The sequence below is a fragment of the Pocillopora damicornis genome, chromosome 5 (assembly GCF_964200805.1).
Source record: "Pocillopora damicornis chromosome 5, jaPocDami1.2, whole genome shotgun sequence".
Classification (NCBI taxonomy): domain Eukaryota; kingdom Metazoa; phylum Cnidaria; class Anthozoa; order Scleractinia; family Pocilloporidae; genus Pocillopora; species Pocillopora damicornis.
The window spans coordinates 16,257,735-16,278,064 of record NC_142674.1 but is presented as its reverse complement, the minus strand read 5'-3'; the positions used below and the strand labels follow the sequence as shown (position 1 = coordinate 16,278,064).

The 20,330-nt window shown below is 37.9% G+C and overlaps 2 protein-coding genes across 2 annotated transcripts; both read right to left on the bottom strand.

Annotated features, from left to right (window-relative positions):
* Positions 1-2,905: 2,905 nt before the first annotated feature.
* On the bottom strand, positions 2,906-7,407 carry LOC149045645 (uncharacterized). The gene is made up of 4 exons (XM_089207389.1): positions 7,131-7,407; positions 6,696-6,818; positions 6,093-6,120; positions 2,906-5,326 (listed from the first exon to the last, which is right to left on the bottom strand). The coding sequence occupies exons 1-4, from the start codon at positions 7,369-7,371 to the stop codon at positions 5,095-5,097; spliced, it is 624 nt and encodes a 207-aa protein (XP_089063515.1). The 5' UTR covers positions 7,372-7,407; the 3' UTR covers positions 2,906-5,094.
* Positions 7,408-7,476: 69 nt separating this feature from the next.
* Positions 7,477-16,711, bottom strand: LOC149045644 (neural cell adhesion molecule 1-like). The gene is made up of 7 exons (XM_089205934.1): positions 16,579-16,711; positions 15,482-15,805; positions 11,884-12,147; positions 11,469-11,750; positions 9,883-10,131; positions 9,112-9,357; positions 7,477-7,868 (listed from the first exon to the last, which is right to left on the bottom strand). The coding sequence occupies exons 1-7, from the start codon at positions 16,709-16,711 to the stop codon at positions 7,477-7,479; spliced, it is 1,890 nt and encodes a 629-aa protein (XP_089062060.1).
* Positions 16,712-20,330: the final 3,619 nt, after the last annotated feature.

The following is a 20,330-nucleotide window of genomic DNA, read 5'->3' as shown; positions in this document are numbered from 1 at the left end:
ATCGTCAAAGATATCTACATATGTCTATGAAAAAGATTAGAAGGTAATCAAGAACTGTATGAGTTAAAAAAATCTTGAACGAATGAATTTCAAAAATTCAACAAAGAAATTCCAAAAAAGAGTCACTAAAAAGGAAAAAAAGAGCGGATCAGTTATCAATCACAAAGACAAGAACCATTAGTACTAGCATGAATTGATAAGAATAAAAGTCAGGTAAGGTCTTCCTTTCTGTCAAAGTTCTCCAAAAGTGTTATTTTAAGATCTGTTCCGTTGTTTCTTGTGTGTAGACAACAGAGGGAAAAAAGGATGATCCAGACTGACATAACGTAACCACACTTGCATATGTTTAAAAGTAACATTGGTTCATGATGAAACTGAATTCACAAATTGTTGGCGGCTGGGTAGTTAATGCGTTTTGACATCACATTGACGTGAAAAGAAATTCGCAATTGACTTGGTAGGATACCGATTTCAATTTCTGCAGTATATCCTGAATTAGACGCTGTGTGGCAAACCTTTGTTTTAATATATGTATCCATTGTTTGGTAGAGCTTCACAAAGTCTGGCCGGCTGGCGCTTTCGTATTTCCAGCAGTTTAACATCACCGCGTATCTATAGAAAAACACAGGGACATATGATCACAGTAATTCTGCGGTAGGCATTAATATTGCAAGTAGCAAAGTTGAGAAACCACAACTAGTTACAAAATAACTGAAATGATAAGTTTATCTCATTACATTGCAGCTCAAACGAATTCTGACAAGATAAAATTAATATCTTAGGAAGGCTACTTATTCAGAGCGAATGTATCAAAAACACCTGACCACAGCAGCAATCGATGTTGCTTTTGACTTATACAACATTCCACACAGCGGAAGCAACACTTACAAACTGTCGTCGATATGTTCAGGCTTTGGTAGACGATAACCTTCTTCGATTTTTTTCATTGTCGTGGATTGAGACCATCCTTCGTAAGGAATGCCTCCTGTGGAAAAATAAAGTTTTTTTCTGCTGGTCAAAAAAGCACACTTTTTTTGTTGTAATCACTTTCATTCCTCTCAGCGCGATCGAAATGATTCTTCTGTCAAAACGACAATTAATTGCTGAAATACACTTCGGTTTTACATCAGATGAAAGAGTACTGTAAAAAAAACAAATTTAAGTGTAGCGATGGATTTAAGGTTTTCAATAATGTACTAAATACTTTCAGTTCTACTTAAACTTAAGCTTTATTTCAAGTTGGTATGTATCGTCATAATTTTATTTATCAGCGACATTGAGTGTTGCTTCTACTTCTCTATTGTACAATGCTCTTTTGTCCGCTCGGTATCACTCATCAGTTAGTAATTATGCGTGCAATTTCGGCAAGTATATTTCCTAAATATAAAGTACCAAATAAGTTAAGTACCGACAGTGAAGATTTCATACAAGAGGATGCCGTAGGACCACCTGTCAAAGAAATGGAAGGATGACGATATATCTCAACTGGGTTAGAAAGATATTAATTACTCAGATACTTGGGATGTTTAGAAACATGCCATCAAGATATAAGCAACCTCCCTAAGAGAAAACGCCATATTTTTTAGTTTGATTATCCACTCATCCTTTCATCCGTCTTTTCTTTTCCTTAACAGATTGTGGATATTGCTGGTTAAACTTAATATTCATGTAAAGTCTCATACTACAGCTGTAACCTCAGCTGTTCCTCAGCTTGACGTTTCCTAATGACCCTCTAATCAATAGAGCACTGAATATTCTAGTTTCCCTCGCTACGTTAAGGTAGAATCGTAAAAAATATTCACTTATGGGATATATGTAGATAATAACCAATACAGTACGTACACATCGCTTTTAGTTGACAGCTGCGCCACATGTCCAAAGAGAATCTCGGGTGCAGTCCATTTGATTGGGATACATCCCTGGATGAGTAACCAAAATATTATAAACATCTGAAATCTAAGGAGGCTTGTATACAGCTCCTAAAATAATTTGCATATACGATTAAAACCGTGATGTGAAGATTCACGATAAAGTCAACAGCAGTAGACACCTCTGTACAAATTCTATGAAAACAATTCACACACTCCTTTTGCTTTAAATTTCCTGTGTTACTTTGCCCTTCGAGTTTGTATCTTTGTTATTCAGAGAACGATATCTATTCCGGCTCTTCCGGCTTTATTATTTCCTGTGTTCACTCTCTAGGTACAATTTTTTTTTTCTGTGAAAGCTTTGATACGCTTAGAATGGCTTCCCGTTAAAGGGAAATATGTTTTGCAGTAAGACTGTATAACTGAAAAGAAAGGTTTGTAAGGACAGTAATATTTTAATTCTTCACATTTTTATCTTCCATACCAGCAGCCCCAAAACCAATTGACTAAATGGTGAAAAAATTCTGAAAATTACCTTCTTGGCATTTCCTGGGCCGTATTTGAAATCCTGATAAGAGAGCCCAGAGTCAGTCAACTTGCAGACACGATGTTCATCAAGAAGGATGTTACGAGCTGCAAGATCGCCATGAATTATCTGAAATCGAAAACAAATAATTATATGATCTGCTAAAAGGGGCTTTTATAAACTACATAAAATAAAAAAGTAAAATATAGGTAGAAAGTTTAACATCATGCTAATGTCAGACCATTTCTCGGTGAAACAGTAACTCTAATGTGCTGGATATTTTTAGCCGTATGGAGTATTACTTTGACGATTTGCAAGTCATGCTATTTTATCACATGCAGGACCACATGCTGATCAGAAAGAGTTTGAGCACTTACCCCTCTGGACGCGAGGAAAGTCATACCATGTGCGATCTGTTTGGCAAACAGCACCATGTCATATGTTGTCAAGTGGTCGACCCCTCCGACCCCATGATGATATTGGTCGAAAACCCCCCTGGATTTTCTGAGATAACCCAGCAAGTCACCTCGCCACAGGTACTCCATGATAAGTATTGGCTGAGCTAAAAGGGAAAAACAAGAAAATTATTTTACGGCAAGCAGTGCAGAAGTTCCAAAACGTGTTTGAATTGTACATGCTTTATCTAGTTATACCTCAGGTTATATCTGTAATGAATCAAAATAGAGACAGAGAGGGAAAGTGAAAGAAGAAAACACACAGATAGAAAATAGATGGACAAATACGGCCGATAGAAATCTACAGACAGACAGACAGAAAAAACAGAGATGGCAGATAAATAGACAAAGACTTGCCATCGTAAGTTGAAGATTTTATCACAATTAGCATGTAGATTTTAGAGCTAACATCCTCCAAGTAAAATGCCCCTCATACAGTGCGAAGTAAATTCATTTAAAACAGTCAAACAATTGAAAATAACCATTGAGTTAGTACACCATCTTAGTATGGACTAAGAATACTGATAGAAGTAATTGTACCAGTGGTTGAACTCAGAGATGTCTCTATCGTTGCTGTGAATTAACTGATTATAATCATGACAATAGCTGATTACCTCCAACTGTGACACAACCAATGAATTTAACAACATTTTCATGGCCCTCCCTTCCAAAGAGTTTTAACAACTCGATCTCTCTCAGCAGGGCCTTCCTTCCTTTCTCTCCGGAGATTGCTAGGAAACCACACAAAAATTAGATAAACAAACAAACTTTGCATGTCAAGGGAGACACGATTAATTATGTGGTAAACATCCACATCTGGAATTGTTGTATGCTTGGTGTTATATTACCAGTGCAAATTATAATGCATTTGGTCTACATTAAAAAAAAATTAGTTTACTAATTGATTGATGATTATAATCCATATATAATCCATACTTGCCACAAAAATGCCAGCCGTATTGTTCAATTGTATTGAACATGAAATTTCCAAAATAGATTCATCCTCGTTGAAAAAATCATTTGCTAAGAAAACGCTGCGCATCTCGAGCATTGTTGTTAACTAGGCAAGCTCATTGAACCGTGCAATTGTTTACAGATAACTTTCAAAAGTAGAGACGCAATTAAGCCTAGAAATTTCATCTGTTATAATACCTAATAGTCGGTCGAATATATACAGAGACAGTTTTTTAAAATACATCCTCTGTTTGCGCCTTCTTGTTTCCCATCGTTCATAAATTACATAATCCTTGCTTTTACCTTACTAAAAGCTACAATAATTCGTAAGCATTCCCAGAGTTATTGTAAATTCATTTGACTCTGTAAGCATGTTACAGTCGAACCTGTATTTAGCGGTCACGCACGGAAAATGGTTGACCGTTTAATATAGGTTCCTCGGAGTAGGGCTACTATTGATAAAAGTTTAAAAATGCCACTCTATGCCTTCACGGACCACTTAACATACACAACCTGGCTCAAAAATATTCCTAACATTGATTTCAGGAGATAAACATGGATTAAATTTTACTTGAAAGATTATTCTTAATTTTATATTTGAGTACTTCCGCTTTAGTGACCGTTCGATAAAGGTGGGGAACATTACAAATAGGCTGTTGGGACTTAGTAAAAGGTGACCACAACCGCTTGATATAAAAAGTACTATAAGTAAAGGAGGAAAGTTTCGGGACTTTCAAAACTGATCGCTTATTACAAGGTGACCGCTTAATACAGGTTCTGCTACATTGTGATTTTCAGCTTGTCCAGCGCAAGAAGGTCATACTACCACCACTAGACTGGCAAATGGCTCCGAGTTTTTTTTTTGCTAGACTCACCCTCTCAAGGTTTCTTTGAGGTCTCATGACATTGTTTCCCATCAAAAGTTTCTAAGCGGGCAATTTTGCAAAATATACGACGGAGTGACATTTTTAGTATTGTAGTATTTTCCGCTTTTATACACTTGAATGCAATTTAATCAATAAATTTTCATTTTTCTCCACAGCTTCTAATACTCCAAATGATATTCGTGTTCTGTCCTATTTTAGTAGCGTTGTATGACAAAAGATTTAACAACCGGTCCCCCGGGAAACCATCCGCTAACAATTAATTTGACATGCCAGCTGATAAATCATTTGAACAGCACATAGTTTTTAAGCTATCTATGTTATGTATCAGGTAGGTTAATAAAGCATGTTCTAAGAGAAATACTCTTTATTAGGATAAATTACTCAAAAAATTAATAAAGGATAGTTCAATCAAGCTTTGTATGAAAGAAAGATCTGAAAAAGTACTTACGTAGGTAGCATTTCGCAGCAACTGTGCGATTTCCAGATCTGTCACGGGAACGACCCAGTAGCGCTCGCCACACTGAACCAAATGCCCCTTTGCCAATATGCTCACGAAGGTTCAGGCGGTCAGCTGCAATCTCCCATCCGTCTGTGTTAGCGTTTAGCTGATCCATCTCAACTTCATCTTCCCCTTCACTGAATAATTGTAGATGAAAACAAGACTTTAACTATCTGTGTTACCTATCCTTCTTTGAATCTGGTTTAACATAACGTGGTAAAGATATGCTCTATATCTTCAATTTAAATTTTTTTTCTTTTCATTTCATTTCCGGGTGCTTCAGAAAATTATCACTTGCCAATGAAAAATTGGATGCTAATTTACTGAACCCGTTTTTTCAACGCATCGACCCGGAGAGGAGATTTAAAAAAAAAAAATGACTAAAGATAGAAGATCCTGCGCGAGAAATAAAATACTAACCAAACCATCCGAAGTATTGTCTACAATCGATATATCGAGTGGTATTTTAAATCGGTCTACAAGACTCCGAGTGCATTTCAACTGTAGTTTCTGTAACAAAGAGTGACGAAGGGTCAAAGCTTCTTTTCTTCTTTAAAAGTACGCCACCCACAACCCTGCATACTGGTAACAACAAAAAAAAGATACTAAACAAGGTGTTAAAACAATTGAAGGACGAACGAATCCAAAACAGAAAGAATATTAGGAAACATTTGACTACCATTTGATAAGAACCTCTTCAAAACTGCAGCTGCATCGAAAGAAAAACCTTTTATTTTGGCCAGTGTGCTCTTAATGGTGAATATAATCGGTCCAAACTGATAAAAAAGACGTATTTGCTCAGCAGTGACACTTATCACTTCTCTACTAAATCTTATTCAAGAGTTAGAAACTTCGGAAATAACCACACGTTCAAACAGTGAGCAAAAAAAAAATTTCACTTACTGCAGCCTGGGTGGCACCTCGGGTGGGGCTATTATCAAAGGATATGTGGAAAAAGATCGAAGAAATAGCTTCGTTGTGAGTAAGAATGACATCATTAACTTAGTGAAAGCTTGCGACTCAGAAACCACGTGTATCATTTATTTGACTCTGTTGTCAAACAACGACGAAGGAATATGGCTGGTTGTCATGGTAATCAGCTGGATGTAATTTTTAACCTTTTTGTGATTTGATTGGTCAATGGACTTTCCGGGACTAAATAAGGACCTTCAAAATCAGTACTGGAAATGCACAATATGACCTGATTATAATAGCTCTTTCGTACTCCAAAACACTGACATAAAATTCTAACAAAATTTCTGTGTAATGGCAGTATAATTTGAATTTACACAAATGAAGAGTGACGTGATATTTCCTGAATTTATAATTGTTATCAAAACATATACAAATATGAAAAAACTCTACAATTAGCATTTTTTGGCCGGACACGAGTAATTCTTATAAAAATATCTCTACTCTTAGACTCTTAGCTCAGTGTTCCCCATCCCCCCCCCCCACATTTTTCAGAAAAAGAAATCTGAAACAACGCAGAAAAATGGACGTCACCTGCCCTTCGACGCTTGCAGAAATACCAGGCAATTATCGAAATGACAGTCGCTGCCGCCAATGATCCACCAATGTAATACCACAAAGTGTTGAAACTTTGCATAGCTCGTGGCACTTGCTTCGCTAATTGTGTAAGATAAATATGTGGCCATTAGACAAATCTCGACGGTAGTAAAATAACTGATAAAATTCAAGTTGTTTGGAATAGCTTTGGAATAGCATGGCGCATTATTTAACCCTTGACTGACACCTGCTCTTAAAAGCAAAATAACTGAAATTCACAGAGCAATGCAAGGTAATTTCATGCAGATGGGTCAGGTGACCCACATTTGTTTCATCTTTAACTGAAAAATAGTTTTAATCTGTTTGGAAATATATTTTTCAATCAATAAAGTTTTTACGTCTTTTTAGGACACAACAGTAACATCAGCTTACCTTTGATGTTTATTTTTACAAAGGAACGGTCAACAAAACCGAGCTTATTACGTCCCTCACAAGAATACACACCACTGTCCTTCTTCTCAACTTCAGTTATAGCAAATGTGCTCTTTTTGTCATCGAATCGCGTATCGATCTTTGCTCTTTTAGGTGGTGAATCTTTATCTTTTTTCCAAGTTACATTTATTGTTTCTTCATTGACGATGCAGGTCAACGTGAGGTTGTCTCCTGCTGTCATTGCTGGATACTGATCTGGAAAAACTTGAACAGAGGCTTTTCATGCGTTAAGAAAAAGGCAACTGATTAAAATCCTGGTCCATATTTGTCACCCTCATCGTCAGCATCAGTTCAGTGTTGGCGTCACATCATCTTCATCGCCATGGATATCGTCAGCGTCATCGTCAAAGTGAGCGTCATCGTTATTGTTATCGTCATCATTATCGTCCTTATCATTAAACTTACCGTATACACGCAGTGTTGCAGAGGAACTAGTTGTATTTGCTTTATTTTTTGCTTCACACTTGTAAGTCCCTTCCATCCCTTTTGTGACGCTTAAAAATTCTAGGAATGATTCTCCTTCGTGATTGGTTTGATTGATACCAGATGGCAGTTCAGCATTATTAAAAATCCAGACTAATGTTGGTGCTGGCACACCTGAGGCTCGGCAACTAAAGTTCACAGAGTTTCCCTCAGTAACAGACTGGTTTATCGGAGGCTCTATAATCTGTGGAGATACTTCAATAAAAAAAAATCCAAAATTAATAAGGTCATTTTAACTCCATTTATCCAACCTTTGATAAAACGACGAAACAACAACAATAAAATATCAAAACAAGAAAGGCGATGTTCAAGTCAATTTTTAACCAAGGTAATTTTTCTCCAAAGGTTTTCTTCGCGTTATGCATAAAAAGATATTGTTTCGCCTTAAGTTGCCCCAGTTGTGCCGATAACCTTCACTTTTTTCTTTCTGGTTGTTGAGTGTGATGTTAAAAACATATATGTTTAATGGCTATCAGTTTTATTTTTTAGCAGTATTTATTGAACTTGAAAAGTTATCAGGCAATGATGATCAAAACAATGTGAAACATTCGCATTTTGTGATAAAGAAAAGGAAATGTGTCATTTGGCGTCTCCAAATTGAGTATTTTGGCATGCGTCCACGGATAAAAATGTTAGAGTGGACCACAGGATTTGGAATTCCTTAATAGCGGGAGGTGTTTTTCATTATTTCTTTGGTTATGGATTTATCTTCATTTACAATCTGGGTGTCTGTAAGTCAGAATCCACTCTAAGTGACCAAGAAATGGATGAAAAGAGAAAAAAATAGGTCTATTTAAATTTGGCTTAAAGAAAATATTTGCTCGCGAATAGGATTTTTATGCTTTTTTCCCCAATTATTGTTCTATTATTGTGATAATTGCTGATATATGTTAGTCACGTGTAGAGAGCGTTACATGACAATGCAAGATGCGTGACAGGCCTGGTTGAGGGGTGCGAGTATTGCAATGTATTGACCCCCCACCTTTTGTGTAGTCTATACTCGTGACAGAATTCACAGAGTCATTCACTTCAGATTTCTTTGCAAGTGACACGTTTGTTTGTACCCCACCTCCTCCCCTTATTCCAGCCACATGTCTTTGTTTTAGCTCAAGTTAATAGTTGATTTTGTTGGCGTTGTTTTTCAGCCCTCACCTTTACTGGGCAAGCTATTTTTCCCAGATTCAAATATTTTGGGCAATAATCGATTCAGTTTTGATTACTGATTAAACCAGCTTTGGGCCTTTGCCCTCAGCCATTTTTACTCCAGATCAATGTGTTTGTGTGATTTTTATGTGCCCAGTAAACGAGCCCGGGAGATGCAGCCCAGTATTTTAGTTACTTAGCAAGCTCGATAGGGGGAAAAAGCATAAACTTTAAAACAAACGCTCTGTTAAGTTACAAGTTTGATAAATGACATTAACTACAATTTTGGGTTTACCTGTGACATCGATCCAGAAGGAAGAGTTTGCTTCGCCATAATCATTTTTAGCAGTACATTCATAATAGCCTTTATCTTTGAACATCGCTTTTCTTATAACCAAGGTGTTGTTTTTACTAATTAGCACTCCATCCTTGGTCCAGTTCACAGATACTTGTGGGTCACCTCTAAAATAACACTCTCTAGTAAATGGGTAGCCAAATGCAATGGTGAGATTTCTAGACTCATTCCGAACATGGGGTGGAACTGCAAAGTAAGCATGTAAACACAAATTACAAAATGAGAAGCCACCCAACCTCCCCCCCTCCCCCACCCGCAAAAAGAAAAAAAAAATAACAAGAATAAATAACAATAAAAAGAAGGAGAAGAAGACAACGAGCCACTTTTTTACCATATCAAACAAATCATTCCAAAAACCATGTCCGTCAGGCTATAGTACTAATTAAGCCATGAAATCATCAAATAGTTAGAGTGGGAACAAAGGAACAATTGTAAAGGCTTTCCAGTTCTTCGCAATAAATAACTAATGAAGCGTTCTGAAAAAAATATTCATCCAGGACCTGGTCGTCACTGGTGAATCAGTCGCAGATAATAGCTGAAAGCCCTTGCATGTTTTTAATTTTTCTGATAGTTTTCTACAATTACCTTACCCTTAACTCAGACTCAGACACCTTAACCTAGAGTCGGACCCACTGACTATTGATCCGCACTCCGTAGGTGCATCAATTGCATGATTGATTTATAATACAAATGTGAGCTTTACAAACACACCCTTTACAGAAATATCAATGTCTTTGGTAGAAATGCCTGCTTCATTCTCTGCCTTACAAGTGTACCGCCCTTCGTCCTCCTTTGTTATCTCAGAAAAGAAGAGAGTCAAACTCTCTCCTTGCAATGTATTATTCTTGAGCCAGGTGATCTGTGGTTCAGGCCGACCCGCCACAACTTTACACGTAAGGTTTACACTGCTTCCTTCTATGATGAGATTGCGTACTCCAGAAATATAAACTTCTGGTCGAACTAAAAGGTAAATAAATAACATCTTATTGGAAAATCGGAGGTATTCCTATATCATTTATATTGAACACATTAGACGTCGTAACTAAATGAACATTTGATGATGACAGTAGCGCTTCATATGAAGTATAATCGTTTGTCAGATTGCGAACCTTTCGAACTTCGTATTGTGGTCTACATAGTCCTTTTATCTCGGACCAGTTTACGTAAGAGAAAAGGTGCAGCCATGGGGAGTCTGGTCTCCGCCGTTATTGCTAATCTCCACATATAGAGTTATAAGAGCAATCGATAACCTTATCATCTTACCAGCGAAGGATCTGGAAACGCTATGTATATGACACATTCACAATCTTGGCTCGCGAAAACGCTGATAGTTTCCTACAGCATTTGAAGAACCGAAAGCATTCCATTCATATCACTGATGTTACAAATAGTAACACCACGCCCACCATCCATGGCACTGCACCTTTAAAACAGGAGCCCGTGGTTTACAAGATTTCATGTGAGTGCGGCAAAATTTAGATTAGCGGAACAGGCAGACCTATGGAAGTAAGGTTAAACGAGCAATATGGCAGATCGAGAAACGACATGCTAAGACAAGGGCCTCTGCAGTTTCAGAAGACACCTGGAAACCACCTGGTCTGGACTGAAGTAGAGTATATTGATAGTGATCCTATCATTATAAACGCAGGGTAAAAGAGGCCATCCACATATGACTTTGCCTGTTACAACATAAATTGGACATTGGGGTAGACATCCCAGAAACATGGATGCTGACCACAAGAAACACAAAAACAGGATAACTTTGCGACAGTGGACTCCGGAAGAACATTTGGTCAAAGTGTGCCAATCGAAGCTTTTGTGGGATTCCAGGCAATCACAGCCAAACAGAAAGTTTCATAAGGTCATGCATATCAACCGATCTTATAGCACGAAGACACAATATGCAATCAAAAAGTCGCGATCCATATCCAAAGTGTCTTCATGGCGAGACAAACGATTATATTGCATTCAGAAAGTAAATTTGTCACCACGACCAACCGAAGTCGATTTAAGCACATTACAAGTTTGGAAAGAAACTATAAACTTCATCAGAGGGCACTTACTTTGAGTTATAACGAGGAAACTACACTGTTGACAAATAACTTAAGTATAATTTTTTTAACATGACACCCTACTTTCAAGCAACTAAAACGAACGAACATGTTCACGATAAAATGTCGCCTCACATAGCTGCGAATATGAACAGCGAAAAGGTTTTGAAATTGAGTAAATTAAATTAATCACATTTGAAGAACTGACTTTATGACCTTCTATATATTATCTCATTGGTCACTCACTTATAACTCTCACTCGTATGTTTTTATCTTTGCTTGTGACCCTCTTTGCTCCTTTAGTTTGTTTCATGGTACAAGTGAATGTTCCATCGTCCTCAGGCTTTACAAAACCAATACGCAGGCTACCGTTGGATAATTGAGTGAATCGTGTCGGGTCTAAGGACTTTCCTCCTTCCTTACTCCAAGAAATCTGTGGATTTGGTTTTCCATCAGCACTACAGCTTATAATGCCAGACTCAGACGCAATATAGGTTTGTTGGCTCAACGTCTTCTCAGTAAATCTTGCTGTTGAAAGGAGTAATGAAAAGTACTAATATCATAGCTACACTTTTGAAAGGTCAGAGGTGTACTTGTCTTACATGACATTGTCATGCATGTTAAGCCTATTTCTACAATATAAAAAGATTTGTTTTCATACCATTAATGTAGACAATGTTATATTGAACATATTCCAATCTCTGGCATTCATATATTCCTCCATCAGACAGCTGCACATCTCTAATGAACAGATCACCATTGTCTCCAGCCCTGATCCTTTGAGAAGTAGAGTTTGATATTTCAAGCTTTCGCCCATTGATGACCCATCTAGTATAATTGGTTTTATTGTGTATAGAGCAGTGAAGCTTTTCTCCGCTACCAATTTCAAAATAGAGTTCAACCCCTTTCAACACATTCTTGTTCTCTGCAAAAAAAAATGGTTCGGTGTGGAAGATGTTGTCAAAATAAGTCAAATTTTTTGTAATTAACACTACAAAAAGAGAAAAGTTGAATATGTTTACCTGTACTAAAGCTTAACTTTTCTATTTTTTTAAACTTTGTCATACCTAAAACTAACTTACATTACTCCAAACAAAGTCATGCCAGCCATTATTAACGCAATGTAACCTTTGAATAGAATTATATCGCATCCAAAAATGGTTATGTAACCCATTAAAAAAATTAGGTAACCCTTAACTGAAGTCAAGTGATCTTATGAGCAGTCATATTACCTTTATGAAAGTCATGTACACCCTAGATAACGTCATTTTACCTCAAGACCAAGCTGAATCATCTATAAGGAGGGTAAGTTTCTTAAGAGCTAATGTTAACATGCATCAGACAAACAACGGCAAGTCACCCAAAATTTGCTTTCACACCTACTTTCATATTTTGCAGCTCAATATGTCCTTATAACTGTGGTGTAGTTTTTTGTTTGTGAAAACATATTTTAGTTTTCGAGAAATTATTTTTTTCGTTCGACCGCTCAAATATGCAAATTTTCACCGTGAACATCACCCGAGTTGTGTGACCTCATGTAACGAATTTACTTGACCTCCCATATTTCTGTCAACATAATCCTTTTCTTAACATCTAAACTTAATCCCCTCTCAGTATTGAAGCTAGCAAAGAAGTATTAATTTTAAGGTGAATATTTTTGTCTGACAAACTTTTTCTATGTCGAAAAGTAGCACCAAAACAAAGACAGTTTTAACAATGACCGCTCTAGCAGAATCTACTGAGCTTCTAGTTTATAAAAGACAAAAGGATGGTTATAAAGTTACTGTAAAAATTTCATTGTGTATTTATGTTGTTCTATCGTGAGACGAACTCAAAGTCCGGCAAAATTTGTTTATTGGCATAAATCACGACAATTTGTAAAAAAATCTAGCATAACACTCTTACCTTGTTTACTTATGATTTTATTAGACCGATAAGCTGTTTCGGCCATTATATTTCGCTTCTGTATTACTTTTTTCCAGGAGCCCAAGTTTTAAGTTGTGTTTTCCCCTACCCCATTTATATCATAAGCTAGTCACGCAATAATTGATCCCAACAAAAATAAATATATTTACCCTGTATGAAGATTTTTGTTTATGTTGAATTGACAATATTTGAATATGTCACTTTTGTGGCCACAAATCGTTGTTTCAGTAGCAACGTAGCAGTTAAAAGCGGGTTGCTGGGTGCTGAAAGGGGGTGTATTGACCAATTCCCAATCGAGACCTAAGTCTGACGGGGCACGTAATTTTGCACAAGGTGGTATTATGAATTTTCCAGACGTCTTGCGTACTGTCTGTGGTACACGCTTGCCAATTCCCCAATCAGCTTTTGGAATCGACTTAACCCTACCTTTACCACGGCCGTACACTTCTTTAGGCACCCAACACCGGTGTCCCAGCGGATTTGGACCCCCCTGGATTTGGGCCCCCCGGTTCAAATCCGCTAGCGGATATGGACCCCCCGGTCCGAATCCGCTAGCGGATCTGGACCACCCCCCCCCAAAAAAAAAAAAAAAATGAGTGAAAACATCATCCTTAATGTTCTAGTAAAAATGGGTGATACTTTACGTTCCAGTGCGTACTAGAGTATGTTTTTTAATTCAAAGCATGCGTATCGTTAATGCATACGAACTGGCATCCCGTCGGATGTTTCTTTCGACTAAGGGAAAATGGGCAAGAATTTAGTTTAATGTCTGGAGAAAGGTCGTTTTTAAACCTTTTCCGCAATATTCGAACACCGCTAGACTCAATAAGAGACAAACTTGTAACACTAATTTATTTTGTCATTGTTCAATACCCGAGTGTTGGGATGAAGTGGTGCAGTGCGAGTTGTGCGAGGAATGATTACACATGAGCTGCGAGGGATTTAAGACCGCCCCGAGGGCGAGTGGCTCTGCATTGTCTGCAGATTGCCAGACCGGGGGTCCAAATCCACTGTGACACCGGTACCGATATTTGATCTACCAGTGGGGAAGATTGTGAAATCATCGGTATCTTTTGGCGTCCCGAAGATGCCGGCTTGCGACAAAATAAGACCAACTTCAATTTCTGGATCTCCGCAAGTGACTTGAAATGTCTTTTTTACAACTACGCAAGGGAACGACCTGAGATATGCAACGTCGGTCTTCTCGATAACGATACTCAAACGTCCCACCAGCGAACGATTTAAATGAACAGCAAATCTCCTTGTTAGCATGTAAGATGAGACGCTTACACAACAGATCAATTAGCTAAATCAGTATGTAGTTTGTCAACCGAATTGACTTTTGTGAACATTCTTTGACTTCCGCCGGCAAAGGAACCAATAATGGATCTGGATATTTCAGTTTTCTGAATACAGAAGGTTTTTATAGGTATGCAGATATGCAAAGAGGGAAAAAGAACCTATCTCTTGGTAATTCGGAGGTTGATTCATGCTTGAATTTGTGTCACGCTTGTCATGCAACTCATATAATAACGTGGTAGGGCATAACTTGATCGTCGAAACAGCTAATAAAATCATAAATAAATAAGGTAAGAGTGTTATGTCAGATTTTTTTTACAAATTTTAGTGATTTATGCCAGTAAACAGTGGTGACAAGAAGGCAAGGGCCTGTTTACATGGAGGTGGGGGACCCCAGGTAGGTGAGGTAACCCGCCTAGCAGTGGTCGAAAAATAAAACGCTTTTACATGCAATCTTACAACCCCGGGGTGCTGGGGTGAAGTTTCTTGAGGTTGTTGTTGCGCTTGCAATTAAGGAGTCTGAGCAGAGGTGTCCCAAGCTCACATCTCGAAAAAGATGGAAGATTAATTCTTGCTCACATATGTATTTATTCATAAAAGTGTCACTCGTTGTGTTACGCGGTGTTTGATTTCGCGGGGAACCTTTGACTTAATAAGTTCTACGGAATATTTTGGGAAACCAAATATGGTCAATTTACAACGCTAAATATTCCAAAATGTGAACATTTTACACTACATGTGTGTCCGTTACGGTTTCTGATGATTTCTGCCATGAGACGGCTAGGGTATGTACAAAGTTTTAAAACATACATATTTCGCTTTTGAGCTTTTTGCCATGAACGCGACCCCGGCTAGGCGGGTTACCCCACCTTGAGACGTCACACTTTGGCAGAATATTTTTAAAAATAGTCTTCTGGTCATCTGTGTATCTCGATTTACTCTGATTTCCCTCTACTTTAGAAGGTCAATGGGAAGAAGAAAGACAACCACGAAAACCAGAGTAACTAATCAGATATAAAAATTTAGTTGCTTACTTGGTTGACACAACGCTTGAGAACCCTTGTCATCCGATTGACATTGAGGGGGAATATTTAACTTTCCATCGATGCGATCGCATGATGCAAGTTCAAACTCTTCTCCGGTGCAAGAGACATCGGACATTGCAAAAGGTATTCCCTCAGCCTTTATGTCTGACCCAATGAACTCCGCCAAAGCCTCTTCAAAGCCAAGTTGACGACAAATAACTTTGACATCATTAAAGTCCCATTTATTCCTACATATCTTTGCCCATTTCCCCTTGTAAAACACTTCCACTCTTCCTCCATACTCCACATTTGCGCCATTCAAGCGAACAGGAACTTACGAAATTACAAAAAGTTCAATCCGTTAAGATGGAAAACACTAATTATCAACAATCAAGAATGCCTATAAATCACGAAATGATAAATAGTTCATGCCAGTCTAAGTGTTTTGTTTTAAGTGAAATTCTGGATGCAAATTATTCAGTATTCGAACGTTGGCCGCATCGTTCGTTGTCACGGTGTGGTTTCCTTGCTGCAATGTTTTACGACAAACCTCTTTTACATTGCTTCGTGACTGCGTTTTAAATTGTAAAACTAGATGTTTTTTTTCAATAATTTTGAAACATTCAAGACGTTTTTTCTTTGCCTTCGGGGAACACAAAAGGGTGATTAACATTTTAAACTAGAAAGCATTTCTCACAGAATAATCAAGAAAAAGGCGTTTAGTTAGGTATAAATAGAGTAAAAAATTGTGAAATTCCCTACTTTCACGAAAAAGAGAAAAACAAGGAAACTAGAAGGATGCAATAGTTTTAAGGAAACTTAGTAAAGGGTTTGGAGTAAGGTTATGAAGTCCATGAAACCCAAATGCATAACTGCGCAGCTAGTTTCTTCTTTCGGCAGTAATTCAACTGTAGTCGTCTTAGGGTGTAAACAGTAGAAACCCGCTAGATTTTTAACAATAGAAACCTTTTTAGAACCTAAAAGATACCCGAAGATGAGCGATCATTGATCTCGTAAAAGTTTTCATATCTGGAGTGTTAGTAAATCTATCAAGTTATCATCTTTGGAGATCGTGTGGATATTACATGAGTGCAATTGAATATTACCTTTGCAAAATTGTTGTTTGTTTTGACATCTGGTGGGAATGGTGCAGTTGTAGTGGGTGGACATCTCTGTAGCATTGCCACGTTCTGCGTACCATGTGTCATTAGCACCGTTGTTATAGTAGCCCATGGCCATGCAGGTTGAATTTTCATCTGCTTCATCTCATTGACTGGTACAAAGCTTTTGCCAGCTGCTGTTTGAGAATATCTTCATTGTACCAAAAGACGGGTTCTTCTCTGTTTCAAAACGCAGGGGAAATTCTTCAAATATTCAAAAAAAAAATTATAAATGAGGATAACAATAAACAGCGTGAACTACTTCAGCATAGGTAAATTCTTGTGTTGATGATGTCCCCATATAATTACCTAGTAACAGTAATCCTTACATTTTTGAAAGATTTCTTTTCAGTTTATGGTGGAAGAATTTCCTGTTTAGCTAGCATGATTTTCTTTGCCGGCAGGTCAATGCCAAAAGGTTATTTAGTAACTGAAGCTCTCGCATTTTTGAACATGTTTCTTGTCATTGGATGATAGTTAACATTACCGGGTTAGCTAAAAAGGTATTGTTTACGGGCAGTCCAGCAAAATTCGTAATCGCCATTGCGCAGATAGTGCAGACTTCTTATAGAGCGACCACAAATATTAGCGAAAGCTCGTGGAAATATTTTAGTACCTATATTTTAGTACTAATGATAGTGGATATTTGTTTCATTTCTTTCAAGAAAAGAATGGTGAATTCCATACATGTAAAGAGTTTGTCCATTCATGAACTCCTGACTTTTGATAATTTGTGCATTTCACATACTTTGCCTAGATGATTATGTGATTAGAGTTCAAACCCAGTAGTTCCATTCGTTTGTTGTTATTCTAACTTTTATTCCTGAATTTGTTCAGTTTTTTTTCAACAAAGAAGTTTTCATCCACGGAAATCAGAAAGGCCGCAATTTGTGTGTTACCTTCTTGGCAACTGGACATGTTGCTACATACTCTCAACAGTGCTCCGGTCCCATCGCAGTGTTTCCCACAACGTCCTGCTGGTTCTGGATTGGTGCATTCTCTCTTTCTTGTTTGTATACCACCAACTGGCTTGGTACAGATACTCCAGGAGTTCCACTCACTCCAGCCACCATCCACTGACAATGCTGTAAACAAAAACATATGACAAACAACCATAGACGACATGTTTGGATCATTTAACAAATAAAGTATGTAAGACAGAGGTGCAGTCTGTATTTCTACCTTTCTCTACAATTAATTTGAATGTTTATGTCAACATCTGGTTACGGTAAACTCATTAAGTTGGTATTTGGCGCGATGCCGTAGGGTTTGCAATAAACTTATTGAGACACACTTGTGAGAGGAAAAATATAATTTGAAGGCGATAATGCGATGGGAATCCGTGCCGGTCTGTCTTTACCTTTATTCCCATGTTGATAGTTTCCAGACAGACCCCGTCCTTTATGTGCAAACACTCTGGCGTGCATAATAAGTTAATGTACAAATGCACAATACACAAACTATAGCTTAAAAACAACATTTTAAGCCCCTCCTTTTTAGGGGGAACAGAAACAAACACTATGGGAAACCGTAACAAATTTCAATTATGAGTCTTAGTAGCTTTTCAGGCGAATTACGTAGCAGAAAAGGCCTTCCTAAAAACTCACTCTAACCTTCAGATCGGGTAAGATCGAAATGGCCTGCTCCTTACTGGTTCCCTGACCAACATCAGGGACCAATAGGAATAATGGAAACTCGATCCTTAAGCCTAACGATCTACGTATAAAAAGGGCACAGAAGCAATTTCCATTCGGGAACGGAACTGAGAACACCACTCTACCTTTCCCTGAAAGACCTTGCTATTGCAACACCATCTTCAAACAACAGCTGAAGAGACTCGTGAAGAGTCGAAACCGTCGATGTTGTTGTAGCCACTATAAACAGTTGCACCAATGTCCGCCTTTGACAGTTCTCTAGCGGAATACCTTGCACAAAGTCTTGGTGAAGAAGACGAAAACGATATCTCACGAGAAAAAACATGTATATAGGCAACCGCTCAAAGGAAAGCACACGGCGAACATTATAAAAAAACAGTGACAAAATAGCCAAATTAATTAATTAAACCTAAAAAAAGCCGACAAAGGTACAACAGTCATCATGAATAACCACAACCTCTTAAAGCACCAATAGTGAAAAATATGCAGAAAAGAGTTAATGAGATCATTGACCAAATGCGTCAGGGCAAACCCATTGATGACATGAATAAGAGTTAGCTTTCACAAACTTCCAATCCGCCTAGAATACCAACATTCTATAAGCTCACGAAAATACACGTAGCTATACCGGTCGGTAGATCTATATCTCAGGTTGCGAGGGCCCTACCGAGAGAAAATCATCTTTTGTGGAGACACTGCCCCAGCCTACGGCGCAATTGCAACAATCCTATATGAAGGATGCCACTGCTTTTCATCAATTTCATAGAAAAACAAAGGTAGACAAAGACACTATTCTAGTATCAATGAACGTTTCTAACTTGTACACAAATATACCTCAAGAAGAAGGAACGAAGTGTACGAAAAGTTCAACAACCATAACGTACCGATCCCAACGCATTACCTCAAGGAAATGCTTGGCTTAATATTTCAAGAAAATTTGTTTCAATTCAATGAAGAGAACTTCTCCCAAACGAAAATGGGCGGTGTCATTTGCCAATATTTCCATGGCGAAAATTGAAACGAAATTAATCCAACAAAGCGAAACCAGGCTAAGAGAATGGAAACGTTACATTGATGACTCTCTTTTGGATTAAGACAGAGAAGGAGTAGATAGTTTATTAAACGAGCTAACTATTTCCATCCTAATATCAAATTCATGGCCTAAATATCAGAGAACCAGATCACCTCCTCGATTCCACTGTGTTTAGAGCAGAGAGATTCGCAAAACCCATTACAAGGCGACCGAGACCTTCCAGTTTACGCACTTCGCCTCGTGCCACCCACCAGGCGTTAAACATAGTTTCATTAAATGCGAAGCAATCAGATTGCTTAGAACAAATTCTCCGAAAGAAATATAAGAGGAGGGCCTTTTATAATTCAAACCACGCCTCAAAGCAGGATGATACCTAGAAAACATCATAGAAAGATCTCTGTTAGGGGTCAACTTTGCCTCCAGGCAATCGGCTCTTACGCATACACAAAAGCCAAAAGGTCACAACGTACCACTCGGCAGTTAAAAATTTAAAACAAATATCGATGGAACATTGGAGTCAGCCCTTGATGAAAGTAATCTTTACAAAACCTGCGATCATCTCTTTCAAAAGGAAAACTCATGCTTGTTAGAGGAAAAATATAATTTGAAGGTTTTGATGCGACGCGACCACAAAAGCCTCACGGGGAGTCCGTACCAGTCTGTTCTCACCTTTATTCTCGGGCTTAAAAAACCTCGAATAAGATGATTTGGGCGCTGCTCAGTAATTAAAGTAAAAATTTCAGTAGAATACGAGACCCGACGTTAAAATGAGAAAACAAAGTAGGCGTTATAGCTCTGCGCTGCAAGAAGTTATGAATCTCAAGTAGAAACCTCGGGAAACTTTTCAAATGGTTTTCCATAGGCTGATACATTCAAAGTGTAAGCAACTTCCGGTTGGGGATCTAGCGAATTGAAAGCGAGATTTAAAGCTTAAAACGGCGCTAATAGTTAGTTAAACTACATTTTATAAGTAGAAAACTTGGTAAATGTTAAGAAAACAACATTTTGCT

Excerpts from the sequence above, each read along its gene's own strand:
- LOC149045644 (XM_089205934.1), bottom strand. The coding sequence starts at position 16,711 with ATGGCCATGGGCTACTATAACAACGGTGCTAATGACACATGGTACGCA. Across the intron at positions 9,358-9,882 it reads CATTGATATTTCTGTAAAGG|TTCCACCCCATGTTCGGAAT; the intron begins GTGTGTTTGTAA and ends CTTACTTTGCAG. Across the intron at positions 7,869-9,111 it reads CTTCTGGATCGATGTCACAG|TATCTCCACAGATTATAGAG; the intron begins GTAAACCCAAAA and ends TTTTTATTGAAG.
- LOC149045645 (XM_089207389.1), bottom strand. The coding sequence starts at position 7,371 with ATGACAGCAGGAGACAACCTCACGTTGACCTGCATCGTCAATGAAGAA. Across the intron at positions 6,819-7,130 it reads TGTAAAAATAAACATCAAAG|CGAAGCAAGTGCCACGAGCT; the intron begins GTAAGCTGATGT and ends TTACACAATTAG. Across the intron at positions 5,327-6,092 it reads GAGGTGCCACCCAGGCTGCA|TGAAGGGGAAGATGAAGTTG; the intron begins GTAAGTGAAATT and ends ACAATTATTCAG.